A 20,901-nucleotide genomic window follows, 5' to 3' on the forward strand; every position below is an offset into this window, starting at 1 on the left:
CATTATATTCACATAATCAGGAAATAACAGAGAATTCAAGTTTATCTGAGCCTTGTGCCTGGTCTTACAGACTCTGTACTGACAAAAACTCAACAGTAACTACTCTAGACAGCGTATTAACAGCCCAGCCAAATAAATGGAACTCTTTTGGGGCTAAAGATTATAAAACATTGAGCAGAGGGGGAAGAGTGAAGGAAGGCAGAAATCACACACCTCTTCCAGCATTGTTGATTGTTCTCATCCCATACCCCTCCATTCTCAATTCATACATTTATTCATTCATTCATTCAAATATCTATTAATTAATTCAAATATCTACTTACTCAGACAATCAACACTTATGCAAATATTTATTCAGTGCCTACTATGTTCCAGATAGTACTAAGCATTGGGGCTAAACCTTGAATAATAATGGCTTATCAATATATTTTTTATTTAGTATAAAATGTATAAATGTCTCCTGAAAAATGACATGAATGTTGTCACTGGGAACTTTAGAAATAATAGACAGAATGTAAAAGTGTCCAGGGCAAAGAAAATCTTATTGAAAAAAAAAAGTTCTCCTATGCTGTGTCAGGAAACCTTTCTATACAGTAAATATGAAATATTTTTGCTTTGCCACACTATGCTTTTCCTACCCCAATGAATCAACTCTGACACTACAGTGCAAAATCAGGCTTAGATTATATATCAATAAATGATACATCTTTATCCAGTGAGTATTTGTGTACAGGTACAGGCACTGGGCTAGATTTTGCTTGTGACTGTAACTTGTCCCTAACCCCCCAAATGAGTGGGAGATTATCTGTGAGAAGAGAACAAGAAACGGGGAGATAACAGAGCCCGTGGGAGAAGAAAGAAGAGCCGACTGCAGAGTAGATCTCACTTTCGTTATTCTTGTTTTTATTTCTAAAATGGGGGCTTACATAGTCATTCAAGAACTATTTTTTGGTTGCCACTTCTGTTCTGTGTCTGGCAAAGGATGTAAAATTGGGCAGGCGATGAGGATATTGTTCTGGGTCTGAGTAGGAAGACAGCCCCTCATGGCCATGGACAGACAGAGATAATAGCAATCACTGCACAGACAACACGTGATGGCAATGGGATGGTGTCACAAGGAACTGCTAAGTGCAGGGTGCTCAGGAGAGGGTTCTCTGAGGAAGGAAGGGGGAATAAAAGCCAGTGGGCCAGAAAAAAATGGAAATGGAGAAAGAGAAGAGGGAGGCAAGCATTTGCAGTGGCAGAACAATGAGCTAACCCACGGAAGTCAGTGATCAGCTTGCTTTTTCTTTCTGTAGTCCAGAGTTCCCCAACCAGCCATGATCCTGTCCACAGTTATGACTTCTCCCATCGCTCTCAGAGGCTAACTTTAACCTAGACCTTCCCTCACAAGGGTGCCCGAGGCTTGCCTTCTAGTTGCCAAGTTCACAATTCGTACTAACGACTGCAGGCGTTTCCTCTCTCTTCTACACATTATGTAGAAGGGCTGTGTATCTAGCACTGGGGTCGTCTCTACCTTCCCTACTAGATTAAAACAGCAGAGAGAAGAAGTGGTGTTTTATCTCTGTTCTCCCACAGCACCTACTCTTGGCATATACCTGGCACTCAGCATAGCTTTGTTAAATTAGTGAATACATAATGAAACGCATCAATATGGAGCTACAATGAACGCAGGACCCAGGATAGTAGAGGAAACTGCTGTTTTCTGGGCTTTATGAAAAAAGAAGGAAGAAGTGTGCGTCTTTAAACTCTTTACTGAATAAGAATAAGAATAAGAATAAGAATAAGAATAAGAATAAGAATAAGAATAAGAATAAGAATAAGAATAAGAATAAGAAGTTGACCTGGAAGAGCAAATGTATTTATCCACTACTTTCTAAGGATCCCCAGAGAGATAGCATTTTGTATTGAGGACAATGAGAAATATGAGTTTGTGTTAGCTACCAAAGCTTCCACAGAGAACTAAAGCCCTGACCTTAAACCCTCTAGAGCCACAAATAGCAACTTGAGCCACGCGAGCTTATCTTAATTCCCTTCCCTTACACCTTTCTTCCTTGTTGCTTCCTGACCAGGCACATCCATGACATAAATACGGTTGATGGAAAATAGTCTAGTTCCAGTTCAAACCCCAGAAAACAAAGCTCTACGCATAGTATAGGGGTTCCAGGGTCAGTACTCCACATGTAAAACTACAATGAATGACTTTGATCTCACAGTCCCAGAGAAGCAATTTTATTGCCTTGGTAAAGAGTCTCAAAGACTAATGCAATGCCCATTCCTTGTAAGTTAAGAACTGGCATTTTATTCCTTATATGGATTCTTCTTGTCTTATGAGGAGGGCTATGCTCTGATAAATACATAAGCTGAAAATACCATTAAATCAAAAAGTATACGATGGACCTAATATATGGAATTCCTTATTCTGTAGTACAAGTCACCCCCAGAGTGGTTGTCATTTCCTCCTGGGATCAAGAGGGCTCATCCTGAACTTAGAAATCAGTATGGAGAGTGTCATATTGCCTATGGGTAGTCTCAGAAATGTCCAAATCCCCAACATAATGGTGTATGGAGACTTATTGTTTAGGCCAATGCCCTGATTTTTCTTTGGGAGCCAAGTAGTGAAACTGAGGGAAGAGAATGTTGGGAATTGCAAGATCTAGGGACATCATGGTGATACTATTTTCCCTCCATCATAGGAGATGTAAAGGAAAATTATTAAGGTGCTGAATTTGAATGCAACAGGAAATATTAATTTTTTCTTTCCTAAAGCTAACCTTTAGCTCTGACTCCTCCTGATTGATGCAGAAATCCAGTAGAAGGTAGCAGCTCGCTCCCATGCCTAATCATTTTAAGTTTCCCTGGCTGACACTTCATGTTCTTCGCAGAGTATTCGGAGTTGTAGGTTCTGTGTCTAAGAGCCGGCTCACGAATCTCTCTTGCAGTACTTAAATTGCTTCTGTGACAATCTATTAAATCCCTTTATTTTCCATACTGTTGAGTCTATAACCAGGAACTGTGCAAGCAGGGAATTGAACTCCCTTTTCTCTCTTTCAAAAGCAGCAGTTGACGGCACATGATGATATTAAAGCTTGAGCAGCTCTAAGGCCTAAGTATATACATTTACTCTGATATCTAAGATTCATTTTTTCTTTGTATAGGCATCATTTACATTAAAATCCAGCTTATCATTAATTTAGTGTCTCCACTGCATTGAACAATTGGAATCTCATCATGATTTCTTCTGAACACATCTATCTAAACTAATCACCCTTCAAAAGAAGAAACAGATTTGGGGAAACATTATTATAGGGGTGGAGAGATGGCTCAGTTGGCAAGGTTCTTGCCTTGCAAGAATGAGGACCTGAAGTAGATTTCCAGAAGTCTTTTTAAAAGTTGGGCATGATGGCATGTACTTGCAATGTGAGCCCTGGGAAAGCAGAGACAGGCAGATCCCTGAGGGAAAGGGGCTAGGGTACCAAGGGACAGTCAGACTAAAAATTTCAACACTTCAAACTAGAGAGACTTCCTTAAAAAGAAGGAGTAGTAAAAGAAGATGAAGAAGTAGAAAAAGAAGAAGAAAATAAAAGAAGCAAAAGCAGCAGCAGCAGCAGCAGCAGCAGAAGAAGAAGAAGAAGAAGAAGAAGAAGAAGAAGAAGAAGAAGAAGAAGAAGAAGAAGCAAACCCACAACACAACAACAGAAATGATGAACCCACAAGGTGGATGGCACTTGTAAAATAACACCCAAGGTTGTCCTCTGACTTCTACATACACAGACATACAATTTACCCAATATACATGAATAACAGACACACACACATACCCAAATAAATGGTTGTAATCGAAAAACTGTTCAGATTGCTGAATTGTCTTTTGCTACATGTAAAATAAAAGAAAGAAGTCACTTGTAAGATAAAATTATTGTTTTCACGGTTCAAGGAAGGGAGCAAGCATCCTATTTGCGGGACACTTCAAGACGAGTATTAGAGGCAGTTGGTTTAAATGTTTGTTTTAATCTTGACAAGATCGTTGGTTTTTAATATTTATAATATAATTACATTGCTTAGAGTGCATGTTGCTCATGTAATCTAATATTTTTCTGGTGGCATATTATTACTAAGCTTTAATTTCAGCAACAGCAAGAATTCAGAAACACATTTAGGTTATCATTAGCAATGGAAAATGGAGCTGTTGCTTGTTCAAGCACCTTGTGCGTGTGTCTTGTTTCAACTTCAAAGCATTTTTAGCTTTTGAGACACAATCCATGCTGCATGATTTGTGCATTTGTACAGGGTATTATCAACCTGTGACCAGTGACTTGAAAGTAACACCACAGCAGGCAATTAAAGGTGAAAAATTTCACTGTCCCCCCAACACACACCAGAACAGTTGTTTAAAGGCTTTTTGGGAAATTTCACGACAGTGAAGCCAATGAAGACGGAATCATAATGATGTTATAAAATGCACTGTCTTCCTTCCTAGCCACACATCACTAGCTGTCAGTTGCCTGGATTGCAATTTTCCATTTCTCTTAGATGTCACAGCAAGAGCATGCTTTTACGACTAAAAGGATAAAAAACTCCAAGTGTCATGTTCCACTAATGATTAGCAGACAAACAAACAAAATAACTACAGATGCCTTGTTCTAAACGGTGCCCAGGCATCAGAGGGCTCATTTTCTAGTGACAGGCGGAAGAGATCTGAAGACAGGTGGACAGCTGAACAGGGTTGAAATACCGCTAAGGCGGTGCAAGCAAATGCTCGCCAAAGAAATGGTTTAGACACTAAGGGGAGTGTTCACTGCGAACTAATTACATTATTTTATGTTAATGTGAGAAGCGAAATACTAGTCAATGGATATATCCCAAGCTGCCCCTGGAGAAAGCCAGCAGAGCACCTGAGGCTGTATTAGCTGCATAATTGAGAAACAACTAACCCTATTTCTCACACTTTCAAACAAGCCTGAAAATGACTCCAAGTTGCAGTTGGAATTGAATCGCCACTGTGCTGTTGATTTTCAACATTATTCAACAATAGAATAACAAAAATTCATGACAAAAAATAAATAGGCTCATTACCAAAATACCACCCAGCATACTGAAGAAGAGAGCATTCCGTCCCTTGGGTAATAAACCAGCTACAACAGGACATCATTCCTGGGGAATACATGAATGGCTGCTTGGTATTCACAATAAAGCACTGGTTAATAGAATTCAGGAAGCTCTGCAGATTTTCAGACATATGAGTAATTTTCATCTGCATGATTACAGCACGGTGTGGGTCTTCTCTGACAATACAGAGGTGGTCCGTGTCTTAGCCATAATATGCAAGTTTGGAAGTCATTCCTCATTCCATTATTTCAGGATTAACTTCTTCACTACAAACATGAGTAGACACACAGCTCTCCCCCTCTGCAAATGATGGGATGCTCAGCCCTTGATGGCAGACGTTTTCCAAGTGGAAAAGCATTATGACAACAAACTCAGCAGTGATACATAACTCAGAACACTCTCAGAGGTTTAACCCTGCAAACAGGCAAACCTTTAGGATGCTTCTTTGAGACGCTCTCCAAAGAATGAAGACACACACTAAACAGTTTTTGGAGGGGGGAGGCCACATCAATCACAATTCAACAAGCAAGTATTTTTAACATATAAAAAGCAGCTGGACTGCTTCTCTCTTCCAGATTGTGATAACCCATAACCTCCCATTTCCTAGTGCTGGTCAGAATCACATTATTTGTTCCTTGTTCTTTCCTTGAGATTATCTTAATGACCATTCAATAGATTCCCAACAATTCCCCTGAGTCATGCTAATTAATTTTCAACTGGTTATTAAGTACCTTCAAATACTAAACTAAGGCTGGCTCCTAGATACACAATGTTCAGTACAATAGCTTTTAAAAGATGGTACCCCATTACTTTCTTTTTTCTTTTTTTCTTATTTGAACTACAAAAAGATTTACAAGGTTCTTTAGGGGAAGCACAGGGTTCTTTTCTAAATCAATTAATCTCTGAATACAATAATAATTGATACATTAAAGAAAAAAAGTATCTCAGATTATCAGTTATTTTGACTCCAATGAAGGAATCAGCACTTTTATTATTTCTGTGGCAAATATATATATATCACTGTCATCTATCTATCTATCTATCTATCTATCTATCATCTTACTATCTATCTATCTATCTATCTATCTATCTATCATCTATCTATCATCTTACTATCTATCTATCTATCTATCTATCTATCTATCTATCATCTATCTATCATCTTACTATCTATCTATCTATCTATCTATCTATCTATCTATCTATCATCTATCTATCTATCATCTATTTATCTAGCTATCATCTAGCTATCAATCATTTAAAGACATAAAAAGAATGAGAAAGATTTTGATAAATCATTCTTAGATATTAGCTTTGTTTCTTCTTGATGACATGGCTTCCATGTGACTCAATGTGTCATACATAGCCTCTTAGCACAATAATGAGAAAACGAGAAGCCCACTTAAAGAAGACACAGAATTGTTCTCTGTATGCCTCAAAAATCAGGACGAAAATAAGAAAAGCCAGCTGCTCACCTTGGAGGACTTCCAGATAATTCTGTGGCAGTCTCTCTGTTAGACAAAAAGAAAATGAGCATGATTAAATTCATCATGGTAAAAATCAATCGTATCATGTTATGCCACAAGACAATATGTGAAGATGATAAGGAACATGCAGTTGATTTATTTCTGCTTAATTTCCATAAACATTTCAATGGCTACTTTCAAAGGAAATTTTACACATATGTAACATAACTGCTTCTACTTTCTGTTGGTAGACTTTAACTGTGGTTAAGACACTGCAATTTAAAAATGGACAACATCCAGAAGGAAAGATGGTGAGAAAAAAAAGTCCCAAACTACCTTTTATATATTTTCAATTAAATAGAGCATGGCAATCTCTTTCTAAGAGTCACTTAAGAGCAGAGGACATTGGGAATGTTGCTCTATGTTCTTGGTCACCTGCAGCTTAGAGAGTAGTATGGGCAACACAAAATTCAATTCTTTCAGCAACAGATTATGGCTTCTCTCTCTTTTTTAAAAAAATTCTTCCTTATGACGCACTGTGACTTTGGATTGCTGAAGACTGGAGCTATCATAATTCAAATGTGTAAAAGAAACATGAATAACAAAAGGCTGAATAATGGAATAATAAAAATGACCAGACACTAGTTTTTAGACTAACTTTCTCCTAACCAACACATTGTGCCTTTCGACCAGAGATTTGTTCTTGTAAACATAAGGGAACAGAGGAAAGTCAGAGCAGAAAGAAGTTGTATGCTGTAATATTTTTAAAGTAAAAGAAGGAGTTGCAAAGATGGCTCAGTGATGAACGGAATGGACTGCTTGTCCAGTAGATCTGGGCATTATTCCCAGCACCCACATGTTGGCCCACAGCCATCTGCAACTCCAGTTTCGGGGAGCTGATGCCCTTTTTTGGTCTCCATGGGGAATGTATGTACATGGTGTGCAAACATACATGTAGACAAAACATCCTTACACTTTTTTTTATAAAAAAAAAGTAAAGGAGGGCTCGACTCTAGACTAAGGGATTGAAGATGTAATTTTCAGAAGCAGCAATTTGATGTTTAATGTACTGTCATGTGATCTTATAAGGACTCTCACTCAAGATATTTACACATATTAAAAAAATCAAAGTATTTACACACCGCAAATGTGGCTCACGATCACCCAATGGTTTTTGACTTTCCTAGAACTCATGTTTCAACCTGGTTAGGAGGGTCAAGTATTTCCTTTACTCATTCAAGAAGTCTAAATAAAAAACTTCATACTCCAGGAACCTTTCCGGTTTTTGCAGCTTCTAGAACTGCCTGCCTCTTTATACCTACTCTCTATGGCAGTGTCTGACTACTGCAGGGAAGGGATGCTTCTCACAGTGCCATGTTCCCTTCAGAAGAAAAATGAATGAGTGTGAGTTCGGCTCTCTTAGAAATGCTCCTTTTCAGCAATCATATGATAGTGAGGCTTCTGATTTCCTTACTGTAAAAATAGCTTTCGGGGAGAAAGTTTCCATTCTTTCAGTAAAACTACCCCGAAGGCATTGGACACCACCATATTGTTGAATCTGTGCATGTTCATCTACTCTTTTATATGTGTGTTCGTGGGGGTGTATGTGCACGTATGTTAATTTGGGCGTTTACACATGCCAGGAGATGTTTTTCGGTACCTACTCTATCAATTTCTGCCTTATTCACTTGAGACAGAATGTATCTCCCCAAAGTATCATTTGTAAGAGGCTTAGCTCCCACCTGGTAAACTCATGCATTGAGAAATGACTCGATAATGAGGGCCCTGACGCACTCAGTGCATAATATCTTGTTGGAGGGCAGTAGCAGTGAGGACACGGGGACTAGCGGGAGAACAGGTCAGGAAGAACTAGTTCCAGGAGGGTGTGCACTGCTCTCGTTCCCGGCTCCTTGTGTCTTTGTTCTCCACTCGACCCAAGGGACTGAAAACTTTGAAACCGTGAGTTGAAATAAGTCATTTCTCCTTTAAATCTTTCCCTCCCAGTGGTGAGAAAGCAACTAACTCAGCGACACAGGATGTTTAGTGGCCTCCCGGCGTTCCATTGACTAAACATCAGAAATATCCACCCATCTTCTACTCTGTTACAACTACCCAAAGTAGCTTTGGACATTGCTGAATGCCCTCCAGGGACAAAACTGCCTTCACTAGTGATGATGCTGACAGAATGAAAGAAATACTCAAGATTCGCCTCTGTTTCAAATGCTCACTGATGAGTGACATTCTCCAGTGCCATGGAAGACAGATGGCTGAGCCTTCCCAATAATCCCAGCCTTGCTTTGGCTCCTCCTACTTAAGTTTCCATGCTTACAGAGGGTACTGCTTTCCCTACCCACTGAGAATAGTAATACCATTATCCAGTTTACACTTAACTAATCATGATGTAGAACTGATGGAATGTAACTGTAAAGAATGTTCTTATTGCTCCAAGAACTAAATCGGATACTTTGGAAAGGCAAAATTCAGAACTTAAGAAAAGTTATGTGGGATTAGATCTATGGACAATAAAATTCTAAACATTGAGGAAAGGAGGTGAGTCTTATAAGTGTCTTCAAGTTTTTGCTTTTCTAAAAAAAAAAAAAAAAAACAAAAAAAAACCAGTGAGCTAGAAATTCCAAATCGTGACTTATGGATTGATTTATGTGTACAAGTCAAAACAGTAGATTTATCTACGCAAAGAAGAGGTACTAGCCCTGCCTTTGCTAGAAAAAAAAAATGCTGGGTAAGAAATGTCCTTTATCACACTGGGAAGCAGAGAGCAAAGAGTGCAGATGCTTTGTGAAGTCCATGGCCCAAGCCTAGGGAATGGTACCTCTCTCCTTTGATTGGTCTTCTCATCTCGACTACCTATTCTAGAGCATCCCTCTCAGGCATTCCCAGAGGCTGACCTCATTTCAATAATCCCTCACAGATGTGACTGGATGCCTTGTCTCCTAGAGGTGACCCCAGATCCTGTCAAATTCAGAGTCAACACAAACTCTCACAAAAAGCAAGCTTTTTAAGGTCAGGCACCACATCTCAGATACAAATTTGAATACTTGGCTTCTAGGACTCTGAAGACACTAAAACTCTGTGGCTGTACCCGAAGCATGTCATGCTTTCTAACCTGGCAGTAACCTAAGTCTCTTTAGCTCATGCGTAGAAATGGCTGTAGTCAGGGCAATACCTGGAATAGAATCACCCCAACTTCCTTTACTTTCTTTTCATTTCCAAGTTGCTTTGATTTCTCCGAGAAGGCAAATGTTTAAAATTGAATGACATCAGTAGTGAAAGGAATGACAAAGTGGAATCGTGGACCCCAAGGAAAGGCACCCTCCCGAGGGCTCAGAAGCAGAGCAAGCTGGGTAGGTGGTGGATGCTCCTCTTGGGCTGTGCAACCTAGGCCATGCCCTTGACCGCATGAGGCCCTCTGCACATAGGATAGAATAATGCTTCTACCTTTTGCTCTTAGGTTATTGATAAACAGGAAGAGACAGGTGGGCCCTGTGGAGTTCCAATTTCAACAAGATGGGTAGGGGAATGAGAAGAAACAGACACTTTTCAGCAGCAGACGGGGGTTGCTGGTGTGTTATACGTTTTTACACATATTTTGCATTCCTTTAAAGAAAAAAACTTCCTGTCAATGTTAAATATGTAGCACTTTAGCAGCGGTGCCAGCCCTTAGCAACTGTCTGAAGAACCATGCGTCCTCATGATCTCCCATTCTTGTCCTTTCCTCACCTGTGCAAACAGCTCTGTCTTAGGGTGTGCCGAAGCCAGAGCTCACCATATATCTCAGTACCTTGCCCGTTTCTTAAATCAGCTGACAACCATTCAGTGGAGGACATGAACCCCCATATGAATGTGACCAACGTGGTGTTTGTCTTCCAAGGGACTTTGAGTCTTCCAAAAGATACAAGGATTTGCTTTTTTAAAGTAGGAATATACAGTTGTTATTGCCTATTCTGGTCCTAGATTTTAGTAAGGTTTTTTTTATTGTAATTAAATAATAGTGAAAGCATGATCATCAAATAGATATCTTTCCTTCCCTCCTTCTCCCTTCACTTTTTGCCTTCTCTTTTTTCTTCCCTCCCTTCCTTCCTTCATTCCTTTTAACATTAATTTTCTTCCTTCCCCTCCTCTGTTCCTTCTTACTCATTCAACTTGATACAAACTGAGACCCTTTTAAATCGGATCTGCTTCCAAATAATGGAGAACCAAGAATCTAGCTTAAAGGCACGACTATCAAACTGTACATTGATTCAGGGCAGGTCACTTTTTCTTACAAGGTGACCCTTAGCTCTAGGAAATGGAGAAAAATCTAGACATTCAAGTTTCTTTTCTATTCATCAAAAACCAGAAACACTCCTCGGCGCTTGTTCTGCTTTTCCTCTGATCAGGCATCTATTTTTATATTCTCTTTATTTTGGTTACCTTTTGAGCTTCCTCAGCTTTCACTCATGTGCCTAAGATGGGTACACATATACATATGCACACCCATAAGCATTTATTACATGGTAAAACCTACTGTTGTGCACACACATACATGTAACTGGTCATACGTTGTTGTGGAATATTCCTTTACACCATGTGAAGATATATGATTGGTTTAATAAAGAGCTAAATAGTGAGGCAGAAGAGGCTATGTAGAACATCTGGTTTCAGAGAGGACTTGGGGTGAAAGAAAGGTGGAGTCGTCAGCCAGATATGGGTGAAGCAGCATGAGCAGCAAGGAGAGATGAGGTAATGAATCATGCGACAGAATGTAGATTAAAATAAATAAGTGAATTTAAGTTATATGAGCTAGTGGGACAAGCCTAAGCGAAAGAAAATCTTCCGTAATTAATAATAAGTCTCTGTGTCATTATTTGGGAGCTAACAATACAGAAAAAAGTTGCTACATATGGTGCCCAACATGGGGCTTGAATATCCAAGCATAGGGCCTGAGAAAGCTAAGAAAAGTTCTGGACAAGGAGCTGGATGTAGCTTCATAGTCCTGCAGTCTCTCAGGCAGGTGGTGCTTGGTGGCAAACAGAAGTGCAGCTACTGGTTGTTGCCTGCAGGCTGGAGCCAGCTGCCAGTGCCATGGGCTAAGCTAAACAGTCAGAGAATTCTACAGATGCTTGGCAAACTCATGTCCAGACACACACACAAAAAAATGTCTAAAAAGGTACAGTATATTTAAAAATGTGCTTAGACACTGAAGAAAGAAAAGAAAATGGGTATAGATAGTCATAGCAAAAATATTTTTTTTTATTGAGAATAGGAAAAAAAAGTTTCCGCCTCCTCCCAGCCTCCCATTTCCCTCCCCCTCCTCCCATCCTTCTCCCCCTCCCCCATTCTTCTCCCCCTCCCCCCACTCCGCTCCCCCTCCTCCCACTCCTCTCCCCCTCCCTCTCCAATCCAAAGAGCAGTCAGGGTTCCCTGCCCTGTGTAAAAATAATAGAGTAAAATCCTTCAAGAGAGAGAATGATAATGTAAAAAGGCCATGTAAAGATGGGAAAGACACAGGGCATCTGGATCCTGTATCGTGTTTTGCTGACTTTGAATTGTTTGAATGCTAATGAACAGACAATGACAGCTGCTGAGAGATATATTTTACTGTGGAAGGGACTGCTGAATACACTTTAGGGATATCTTGGCTTCAAAATGGAAGTCAGACAATGTGTTGCATTTGGGGAGAAGTTATGCTTTTGTTTCTACAGGAAAGGAAATGCTATGGATGCCTTCAAAGTCAATCAAACGAGATCAGATTTAAACAAGGGGTGGGGATGCTTTGGGGGATCTTGGCTACAGACATAAGATAGAAAGCCAAGAAAGGCTACAGGATAGGTGACATGTAAGCTGATCATTCTACACGGGAACAGCTCTGAGACTGGATGAGACAGGATAATTCTTATGCCACCCTTTCATAAATATTAGTTAGGTTATGCAATCCAAACACACTTATAAAGTTAATGGATGCCTTTTACCTGCTCAAACACAAAACAAAATAACATCTTTAGCTGACTTGTGCCCACTGCACATTTTATACCTGTGTTAATGCAGAGATATATACTACCTTTAAAAGTTTGTGATTTCAGAAAAAAAAAAAAGGACCAGATACCAATAAAGACAGGTAAGTTAGCTCAGGTGATGAAACTTCTAAGGATGCCACTGTTACAGTTTCCTCAAAATTCTGTACCCAGAACAATTCAAAGTTACTAGCTGAGATGGTCCAGACTCATGCACTACTCCAGCCAGGACTTCAGAGAAGCCCTACACTTTCCCATTACACAGAATCTGGACAACAAATGATAAAGCTAGTTTTTCCATGACATGACCAATTTTCTCAATTTTCTTAGGGTTCCCTAAAGATTTCATAACCCACAAAAAAACAGGAAGCAATCGAGAGAACATGATACCCACATTTATAAGAGGTGGGGTGAGTGGTTTAGGTTATTTGATGGTTATGGATGTTTGTTATTATTTATGGGGCTTAGTTAAGGGTTATTGTTTGTTACTGAACAAAGGAGATTAGATTCAGGGATCTCACTCTGTAAAGAAAAAAGGGGATATAAAAGTGATACTATAAAAAGGTAGATTATTGATTCTACTTTTGAACTAAAAAAATTCAACTACTAGTTTCAAATATTTTATATTTGTATGGATTTTTATATATTAATACAAATTTCAGGTTATTTTGTTATACTGTATATATCTTTCTATTCACATTTAAGGTATTGTACCTATGCAGCTCATTTAAAAATGTAATGTAAAGTTTGGACCTTGAAAGCTATTTAGGATAATAAAGAAATACATGTTAAAAGTTAGTCATCTGCAACAATCAAACTTATAGTCATATTATGTATATTTTCATGTCATATAAAATATATTTCAGACAGATGCGTGATCTTCAAACACTTCAAAGACCTACAGAATATGGTATTTAAACTGTCCTAATAACATAAAGCTTTTCATGGCAATAAGACACATCTGCTCCTGGAAGTACCAATTTACTTCAAAAGAGGATGATGGGCATTGAATAACCTCCATATGGAGTTTGATAAAAAAAAATGGTTTAGGTATAAAACTTTGGACTCATCAAGATAGGATAGATAATAGAATATTTTCTCTGAAATTGCCTAATACAAATGAATTGGACATTGTAAATATAATTCTTACCTGATAATGGTTCTTATTGTATATGGTTTTACTATGCTAGAATTAAAACCATTTTTTTATTTAGACAAAAAGAGAGAACTATTGTGAGATATTTGATTATACTGTGTAAGGTTATATCGTTGTCGATTGGTTTAACAAAAAACTAAATGGCCAATAGCCAGGCAGGAAGTATAGGTGGGAATCTGGACAGAGAGAGCTCTGGGAATAAGAAAGGAGGAGTTTCTTAGGAAGCAGTACATGCAAGAGGAGAGGGAAAAGCCATGAGCCAGTTGATAGCATGTATATAAAGAGAAATGGATTAATTTATTTTGCAAGAAATAATTAGAAACAATCCTAAGCTAAAGCTGAACTTTCATAATTAATAAGAGGTCTCTGGTCATTATTTGGGAGCTGGCTGGACACAGAAAGATTCAGTACAATAAATACTGGTATTTTATTGAATTAACCAGATGCTCATTTAAAGCAGGGGTTTTATTCACACAAACTTAGTATAGGATTAATGAAATAGGGGTTATTATGAACTATGGGACACTCAAGACAAAAGATGAGATAGGAAAATATTGCTTATCAGTTTTATATTAAGAATAGGAAACAAACCCAGGTTTTGTGATTGTAAGGTTGACACTTGAAATTATGGTGGCATTGTGCAGTTCAGTATATGGATGACACAGCATAGCATACTCTCTCTCATGAAACCATATACGACTACATTTATTCTTGGTTATGTGCTATCACAGTGAATAACATGGGTTAAAGACGCAGCTCAGTTAGTTGAGTACTGAGTCAGCATGCAAGAAGCCTTGATTCTAGGCCAAGTATCACATAAATCCAGGCATGATGGCACAGGCCTATAACCTGAACTCCCAGGAAGTGAAGGCAGGTATATCAAAAGTTCAAGGGTATCCTCAGTAACACAGAGGTCACGCTGAGATACACGAGGCCCCGTCTCACAAAAAGCAAACAACAGATTTTACTAATGAAGACTTTCTGTTCTAGACAGGAAAGAAAGAGGAAAAGCTCAAATATTTATTATAATTTTACAGAGCAGATGTCATTAAGAAGAAAGATGTGTGGTCAGGAACTAGAAAGGAAATGTTGGTGCAGTGTGGGGAGCTACTGCTTTGTATACGGAAAGCTACACCTCTTTGAAGACATAACTCACGGAATATGGGGATGCCTTAAATGCAGCCTTTTCTACCCCAGGCTTGTTACCTATGCTAATCTCTTTCTGCTACAGGAGCCCATTTCCTTCCTTCTTTCAGGAACTCTTCCTGGAATAATCCCCCACCCCAAGCAGACAGTGGGAGGTATGCATATTCAAAAACAAACAAAAACCTATAGGTTGACTGGTGTGCACATTCATAATGCTGATGGAGACAAGAGGAGACCAGACCCTGTGATGAACTCAGCTAGTCACTTAAGCTTCCCCAAGAGATACCTCACATTGGTGGCCTTGCCAATCCTCTCCTGAGTGTTAGCAAATGCACAGTGAGCCAGCTACATTCATATCCATGTTTCTGGCCTCTGCGTTTCTACAGCTTTGCCAGGGCATGAGGTGGGGTGGGGTGGAACTTTCTATGCCACCTCTTGGCTTAAAAGCAAACAGCTGTGGGATAGCATCTCTCTTTATGTTACCCAGTACACTTTTGGGATTGAACTATCTGATCCATATCCGGTCAGGCTCCCGGTTCTGTCCCATTGAGAGTTCTCATCATGAAAGACTGGACTTCTGTCAAATCTCTCAGGAGACGAGGAACAGGATGGCAGGGGTTAGAGCTAGCGGGTTGCTATGAGAGTAGACAGGCGAGTGCTCAGATGGCCAGAAGAGCCAAGGCCATTAAGAAAAATGGAATCTAATTCTTGTTCTGTCCAGTTTTCATCTTCAGAGATGTTGTTTAAGATTTTACTTGGCTCAAGACTTATTCATAGTATGCTAGTATTCTTTACATGACATGGCCAAAAATGCCTGCTATTATCTGTGTCCTTGTGCTCAAGTGCCTTGCAAATCCCATTGCGGGAGGTTTCTCTTCATCAGCACAGCAAAGAGCCCGTCTGGCCTGACTGGTCCACAAGCGAGGCCACTGTTTAAATGGCACTGCTATCCCTTCCGTCACTCTGAGGCAGTATTAAGGGCTCTCATTTTCTTTTCTTTCACAAATGCCGTCATGTCACCTGGCTCATGAGTCCTCCTAGGAAGATGAGTCTGTCTTTGCCACTGCTAGTGACACTACGAGGTGGAGGAGGCCCCACATATCCTTGGCTCTGTGTATTAATCATTGTGCTCATGATATTCTGAGATTCTACTAGCATAGTTAGATAATGTGATATAGTTAAGCACCTGAATAGGCCGTCTGTCATAATTCCTGCTCATTAAAACTCACTTACATAGACTTCAGCAATAGCAAATGTTACCAGCCCTGGAGGACAGTCACCGAGCCCAGAAATGGTGTATTATGTTTCTTTTACCAACTTGTCCTCTCAGAGATGAAAAGGAAACACAAAGCCCCCCATACAAAATCCAGACAAATCACATGAAAGGCTGGGGATTAGTCTCTTCTGTTACTGCTGTGTCAAAAGCAATGGACAAAAGTAATGGAGGAAGAATTAGAGGGAGGGAGAAAGGGGAGAATGAAGGAGGGAGAGAGGAGAAGAGAGAGGGAGAGAGGGTTTTTAATGGCTCTCGTATCTGTTGGGGAAGACATAGTCACAAATATCTAGACAAGTGCACAGATAAGTGTAAATAATTAAATGGCTGGAGGGATTTTTATCCATATCATTACACTGATCACATGTGTGTGCGTTTGTGTCTGTGGTGTATATGTATGTTTGTGTGTGTGTATGTGTGCGGTGTGTGTATGTTTATGTGTGTGGTGTGTGTGTTTGTGTGTGTGAGTGTGTTTCTGTCTGTGATGTATATGTATGTTTGTGTGTGTGTTTATGTGTGTGTGTGTCTATGTGTGTGGTGTGTGTATGTTTGTGTGTGTGAGTGTGTTTGTGTCTGTGATGTATATGTATGTTTGTGTGTGTGTTTATGTGTGTTTGTGTGTGTGTGTCTATGTGTGTGGTGTGTGTATGTTTGTGTGTGTGAGTGTGTCTGTGTGTGTGGTGTATATGTATGTTTGTGTGTGTGAGTGTGTTTGTGTCTGTGGTGTATATGTATGTTTGTGTGTGTATGTTTGTGTGTGTGTTTTGTGAATGAGTGGTATGTGTATGCGTGTGTTTTGTGAATGTGTGGTATGTATATGCATATGTTTGTGAATGTGTGTATGTTTGTGTGTGTGTGTGTGTTCACATGTGCTCTTGAGAGTACATGCTAGGGGATTGAACTGAGAGTCTACATATGTTAGACAAGGATTCTACCACTGATCCGTATCTCCAACCCACCGAACTCCTTCTGTGGAGGGGAGTTTTGGCGAAAGGAATCTTGAAAGATTTGATTAGCAGAATAAAGACCAACAAAGTTATGATGGCAGAGCAGTTTCCTTTTCTCCAGGGAAGGATGCTTTATCTTAGATATGTTCATTTTCCTAAGACTCTAAATTGTAAGAGTCCCTGTCTTGAAGAAGAGTCTAAAGTCAAGGTGGGAGCCCCCGACACTTCTGTGTGGTAGAGCCTGCTGAGGGTGGGAGCACAGGGAGTGGGAGCCGGGGAAAGGCACCAGACTAAGGATTTCTGGGATGGAGTGACGTGATGAAAGCAATGAAGAGATGTGCTACACCACCTCCCGCTCCTTATGGAATGTTCTAAATTAGCTTTGGGTTGTCTTACGTCTCCTGCCCTGCACTGTGAAGTCTCTGAGGAACACAACTGGGGCAGAGTCCTCATGGGTCTTCTGGCTTCCACTCAAGACTGTGACAGAAGGGGCAGACTCTCACCACCAGGGGCTGGAGGAGCTCAGCATCCTCTAGTACAGGGATAGTTCCTCAGAGGGCTCAAAGGTGGGTTGTTATTTTTTCCCCTTCTTTAAAAATGCACCAGAAATGATATCACAACAAACTCCGAATCAGGGCAGAGAGCTCTTAGAAGCCAACAACAGAAAAGAGAAGAAATGAAGGTTGTCTTGATGTAACAACAGAACCTTTCTGCTTGTTTCTTGTTTAATTTTTTTTCAGAGAAGTTGCTCTTGCATCAACACAATATTCTGTTTTCCTAAAGGCAAAAAGGCCATTTCTTGAGTCGGTGAGATGGCTCAGCAGGCACAGGCATTTGCTATGCAAGCCTCTTGGCCTGAGTTCTAGCCCAGAGGCCAGGTAAAGGTGGAAGGGAGAAACGAGTCCACAAAGATGTCCTCTGACCTTCTCAGGCATGCAATGCCACGTGCTTGTGAACACACAAACACATGGACACACACTATACAATAATAAAAATAATATTTTAAAGCGAATATCTTTTTTATACTGCAGTATTAATTTTAGATCAATCTTCCTATAATCATAAGGGGAGAGGATGTTCCCATCAGAGCTCATTTTGCACAGGAGCATTGGGGAGGCGGTGCCAACAGGTTCACTTAGCCCTAGGGACCAAGGGCCAGCCTTTGTGAAGATTCAGAATACAAGGCATCTGTGTGAGCGGAGTGGGTGAGGAAGGGGGAGGGGAGACAGAAAGGCGTGGGGATCCTTTCATGAATAAGATAATTTTACCTATTTGAAACAACATTATCCTAAGCGTCATTAGCAGGGGGACAGTTAATGTCATTTTCGAGCCTCCAAATTTCCATGTTGCTTCTTAGAGCCTCTGTTGGGCACATTACATTCAGTATTCATATTACCTCTGGAAATTCAAATGCCTGCATTCAGTGTGTCAGCAACAGTGGGTCATGTCCAAGTCGCTCATTGAACCATCTCCATTATGCCCTGCTCTGCAGCAATGGGAAATTTGAACCAACCCCAGATGAAATCTACAACCTTCAGCTCATTCAAAGATGACAATTATGTCTCTACAATCACTAAAATAAAGAAATAGAATAAAACACACCGAAACAGAATCAACAGCAAAAGAGCTAAATTATAGATAAGAGAATATTCATAAAACTATACCTCATCTCATGAACGTGGGCGCTCTGCCTCGTGCCAGGATTTCTTTAGGCATTGGTGATATTCAGTATATTGCAATTGAGTGCAATTACAGTTAGCTATAATTAAGAACAATTACAGCTTTTATTTCTCTACTTGTTCTTTAAAAGCACATTTGTAATAAAACTTTTTTTTTAAAAGGTGAAGAATATAATTATACATCCTTATAACGTCTCAAATAATTAGTTTGACTAAAGTTTCCTCTGGAACAATTTTCATTTTAACTGTCAGATCTGCCATTTATAGTCAATGGAACATACTTTAAAAAATTCCATCATTAACCTTTTTCACCCCATATAGCTGTATATGAATTACTAGTACAAATGAAAGGTTTCAGTATTTAAATATCTAGCGCTTGTTGCAAGGTAAATTTTTTTAACCAATGTTTGCTTGTATATGTGCATTCACGCAAATGTGTGCTTGTGTGTGTATTATGTATGTGTGCCCATGTGCATTACGTATGTATGCGTATAAATATGTGTGTGCATGTGTATGCTTGTGCATATGTATGTAAGTACATGTAAATGTATGAATGTATATTGTGTATATGTCTTTGAAATTAAAGGCAATTTATAGAGAATATTTTCCTGATAAAGATTTTGGAAACAACTACGTTTTGCAGGCAACCATGTTCTTTATTTCACATGTTGTAAGACACTGTCCTGTTTATTTGCTGTGTATTTATGTAGTGCAAAGCCAAGAGGTTCCAGGATTATGACAGAGCTTCCTTTGGTTTCGGGGCTCACAGAATGCATGCCGATATGAACTTAACTGGGAACAGTGAAACACTATAAATCCTGACTACAGCTCAACTCCCCATCATTTCTGCTGTGTTACTTGTTAAATTCCAGGTCAGGGCTTTGGACATCTCTATCACCAACATGGACAACTAAGAATGGCTGGTCCAAAGAGTCCTGTAAGTTGAACATGTACAGTTCCCTGAATGAGGCTTCTTTTTTTTATTAAGGTCTTTGCTATCAAGGTTGAAAATAACTGATTATTAATCATCTGGATGGCTGACTTGAACATCAAAGAAAATCTGACAATATGACTCTGGAAATTAAGGATAATCTGACTTCTTATCCAATTGAGTTAAGAGGCCTGGAAAAAAGATGGTTTGTCAAAGCTTATGCACCCTGAGAATGAACAATTGGGGTACATTATCTCTCAAGATCCTTTACAACCTTGCAATGACGTAATAGCTGACAATGAGGCACTCTGATGTCAATCAGGCTAAACGAGGCACACACAGCTGTGATGGGGTTAACTGGTGGCAAGCTAACCCGCAGGACAAACTTTTAGTATAAAAGATGCTAATCTATTGAGACACTGCTGTTACTCATATTACGAATCCCGAAAAAGAACTGGATGAGGCTTATAATCACAAACTCATCATAATATTCATTATGTATTTCACCACGAAGAACTACGTACTTGCTGTGCTTTCATTAGCTTGCCTAGCACTCGCTACACATCTTACCTTTTGTTCTTCACAATATTATCGTGCCCATCATACATGAGAAAATCAAGGCTCAGAGGAATTGAGTGAGAATCCAAGCAGATTAAATTCTAAGATATGTGAGTATAACAAGAAAAAGAAACAAAACAGCCAGTGTTCTTAAGAGACACCAAAAGTTAGATGATCTGGAAGTCCCTAAGAATTTTAAATTCAAAGTAAGAGGAAACTACATAAAAAGTTTTATTTATAACTTTAAATAGAAATCCATAAACATGTGTTTCATTATTGCTTTGGCACAGAAATACTCTTTTCCTAAGTTGAAGGTCTACATGCGTTAAGAATTTTAAGAGCCGAGGAGAGGTAAGATGGTACTCTTCAGAGTGAGGTATTAGGTAAAACATTCCCTTAAGTTTTTGGCTTTTCATCATCCCAAAGTGTGTTTGAGGCCATGGACACTGGATCATGCAGCTGTCTCTAACAGAAACAATCTATGTGTCCAAAGATAAGCAAATGGTTACAGCAACTGTACTGTGGCCATTCTGAAGTTCATGGAGAGGTTAAAAAGAATGATGTAGACTCCATTGCCGTAAGACAGGATTACAAAGCATGATGGGTAATATAAAGAATCTTACAG

General features: G+C 39.5%; 1 protein-coding gene across 7 annotated transcripts in view; it reads right to left on the minus strand.

Moving 5' to 3' along the window:
- Celf2 (CUGBP Elav-like family member 2) overlaps positions 1 to 20,901 on the minus strand; it is a 520,719-nt gene that overhangs the window by 397,402 nt on the left and 102,416 nt on the right. For all 7 annotated transcript variants that reach the window (XM_050150619.1, XM_050150620.1, XM_050150614.1 and 4 more), the window contains exon 2: positions 6,585 to 6,620. In XM_050150619.1, the coding sequence (XP_050006576.1) occupies positions 6,585 to 6,620 (36 nt within the window). The remainder of the gene's footprint in view (positions 1 to 6,584; positions 6,621 to 20,901) is intronic.

The sequence above is a fragment of the Alexandromys fortis genome, unplaced genomic scaffold (genome assembly GCF_014885135.2).
Source record: "Alexandromys fortis isolate MF-2015 unplaced genomic scaffold, M_Fortis_MF-2015_v1.1 scaffold_69, whole genome shotgun sequence".
Classification (NCBI taxonomy): Eukaryota; Metazoa; Chordata; class Mammalia; order Rodentia; family Cricetidae; genus Alexandromys; species Alexandromys fortis.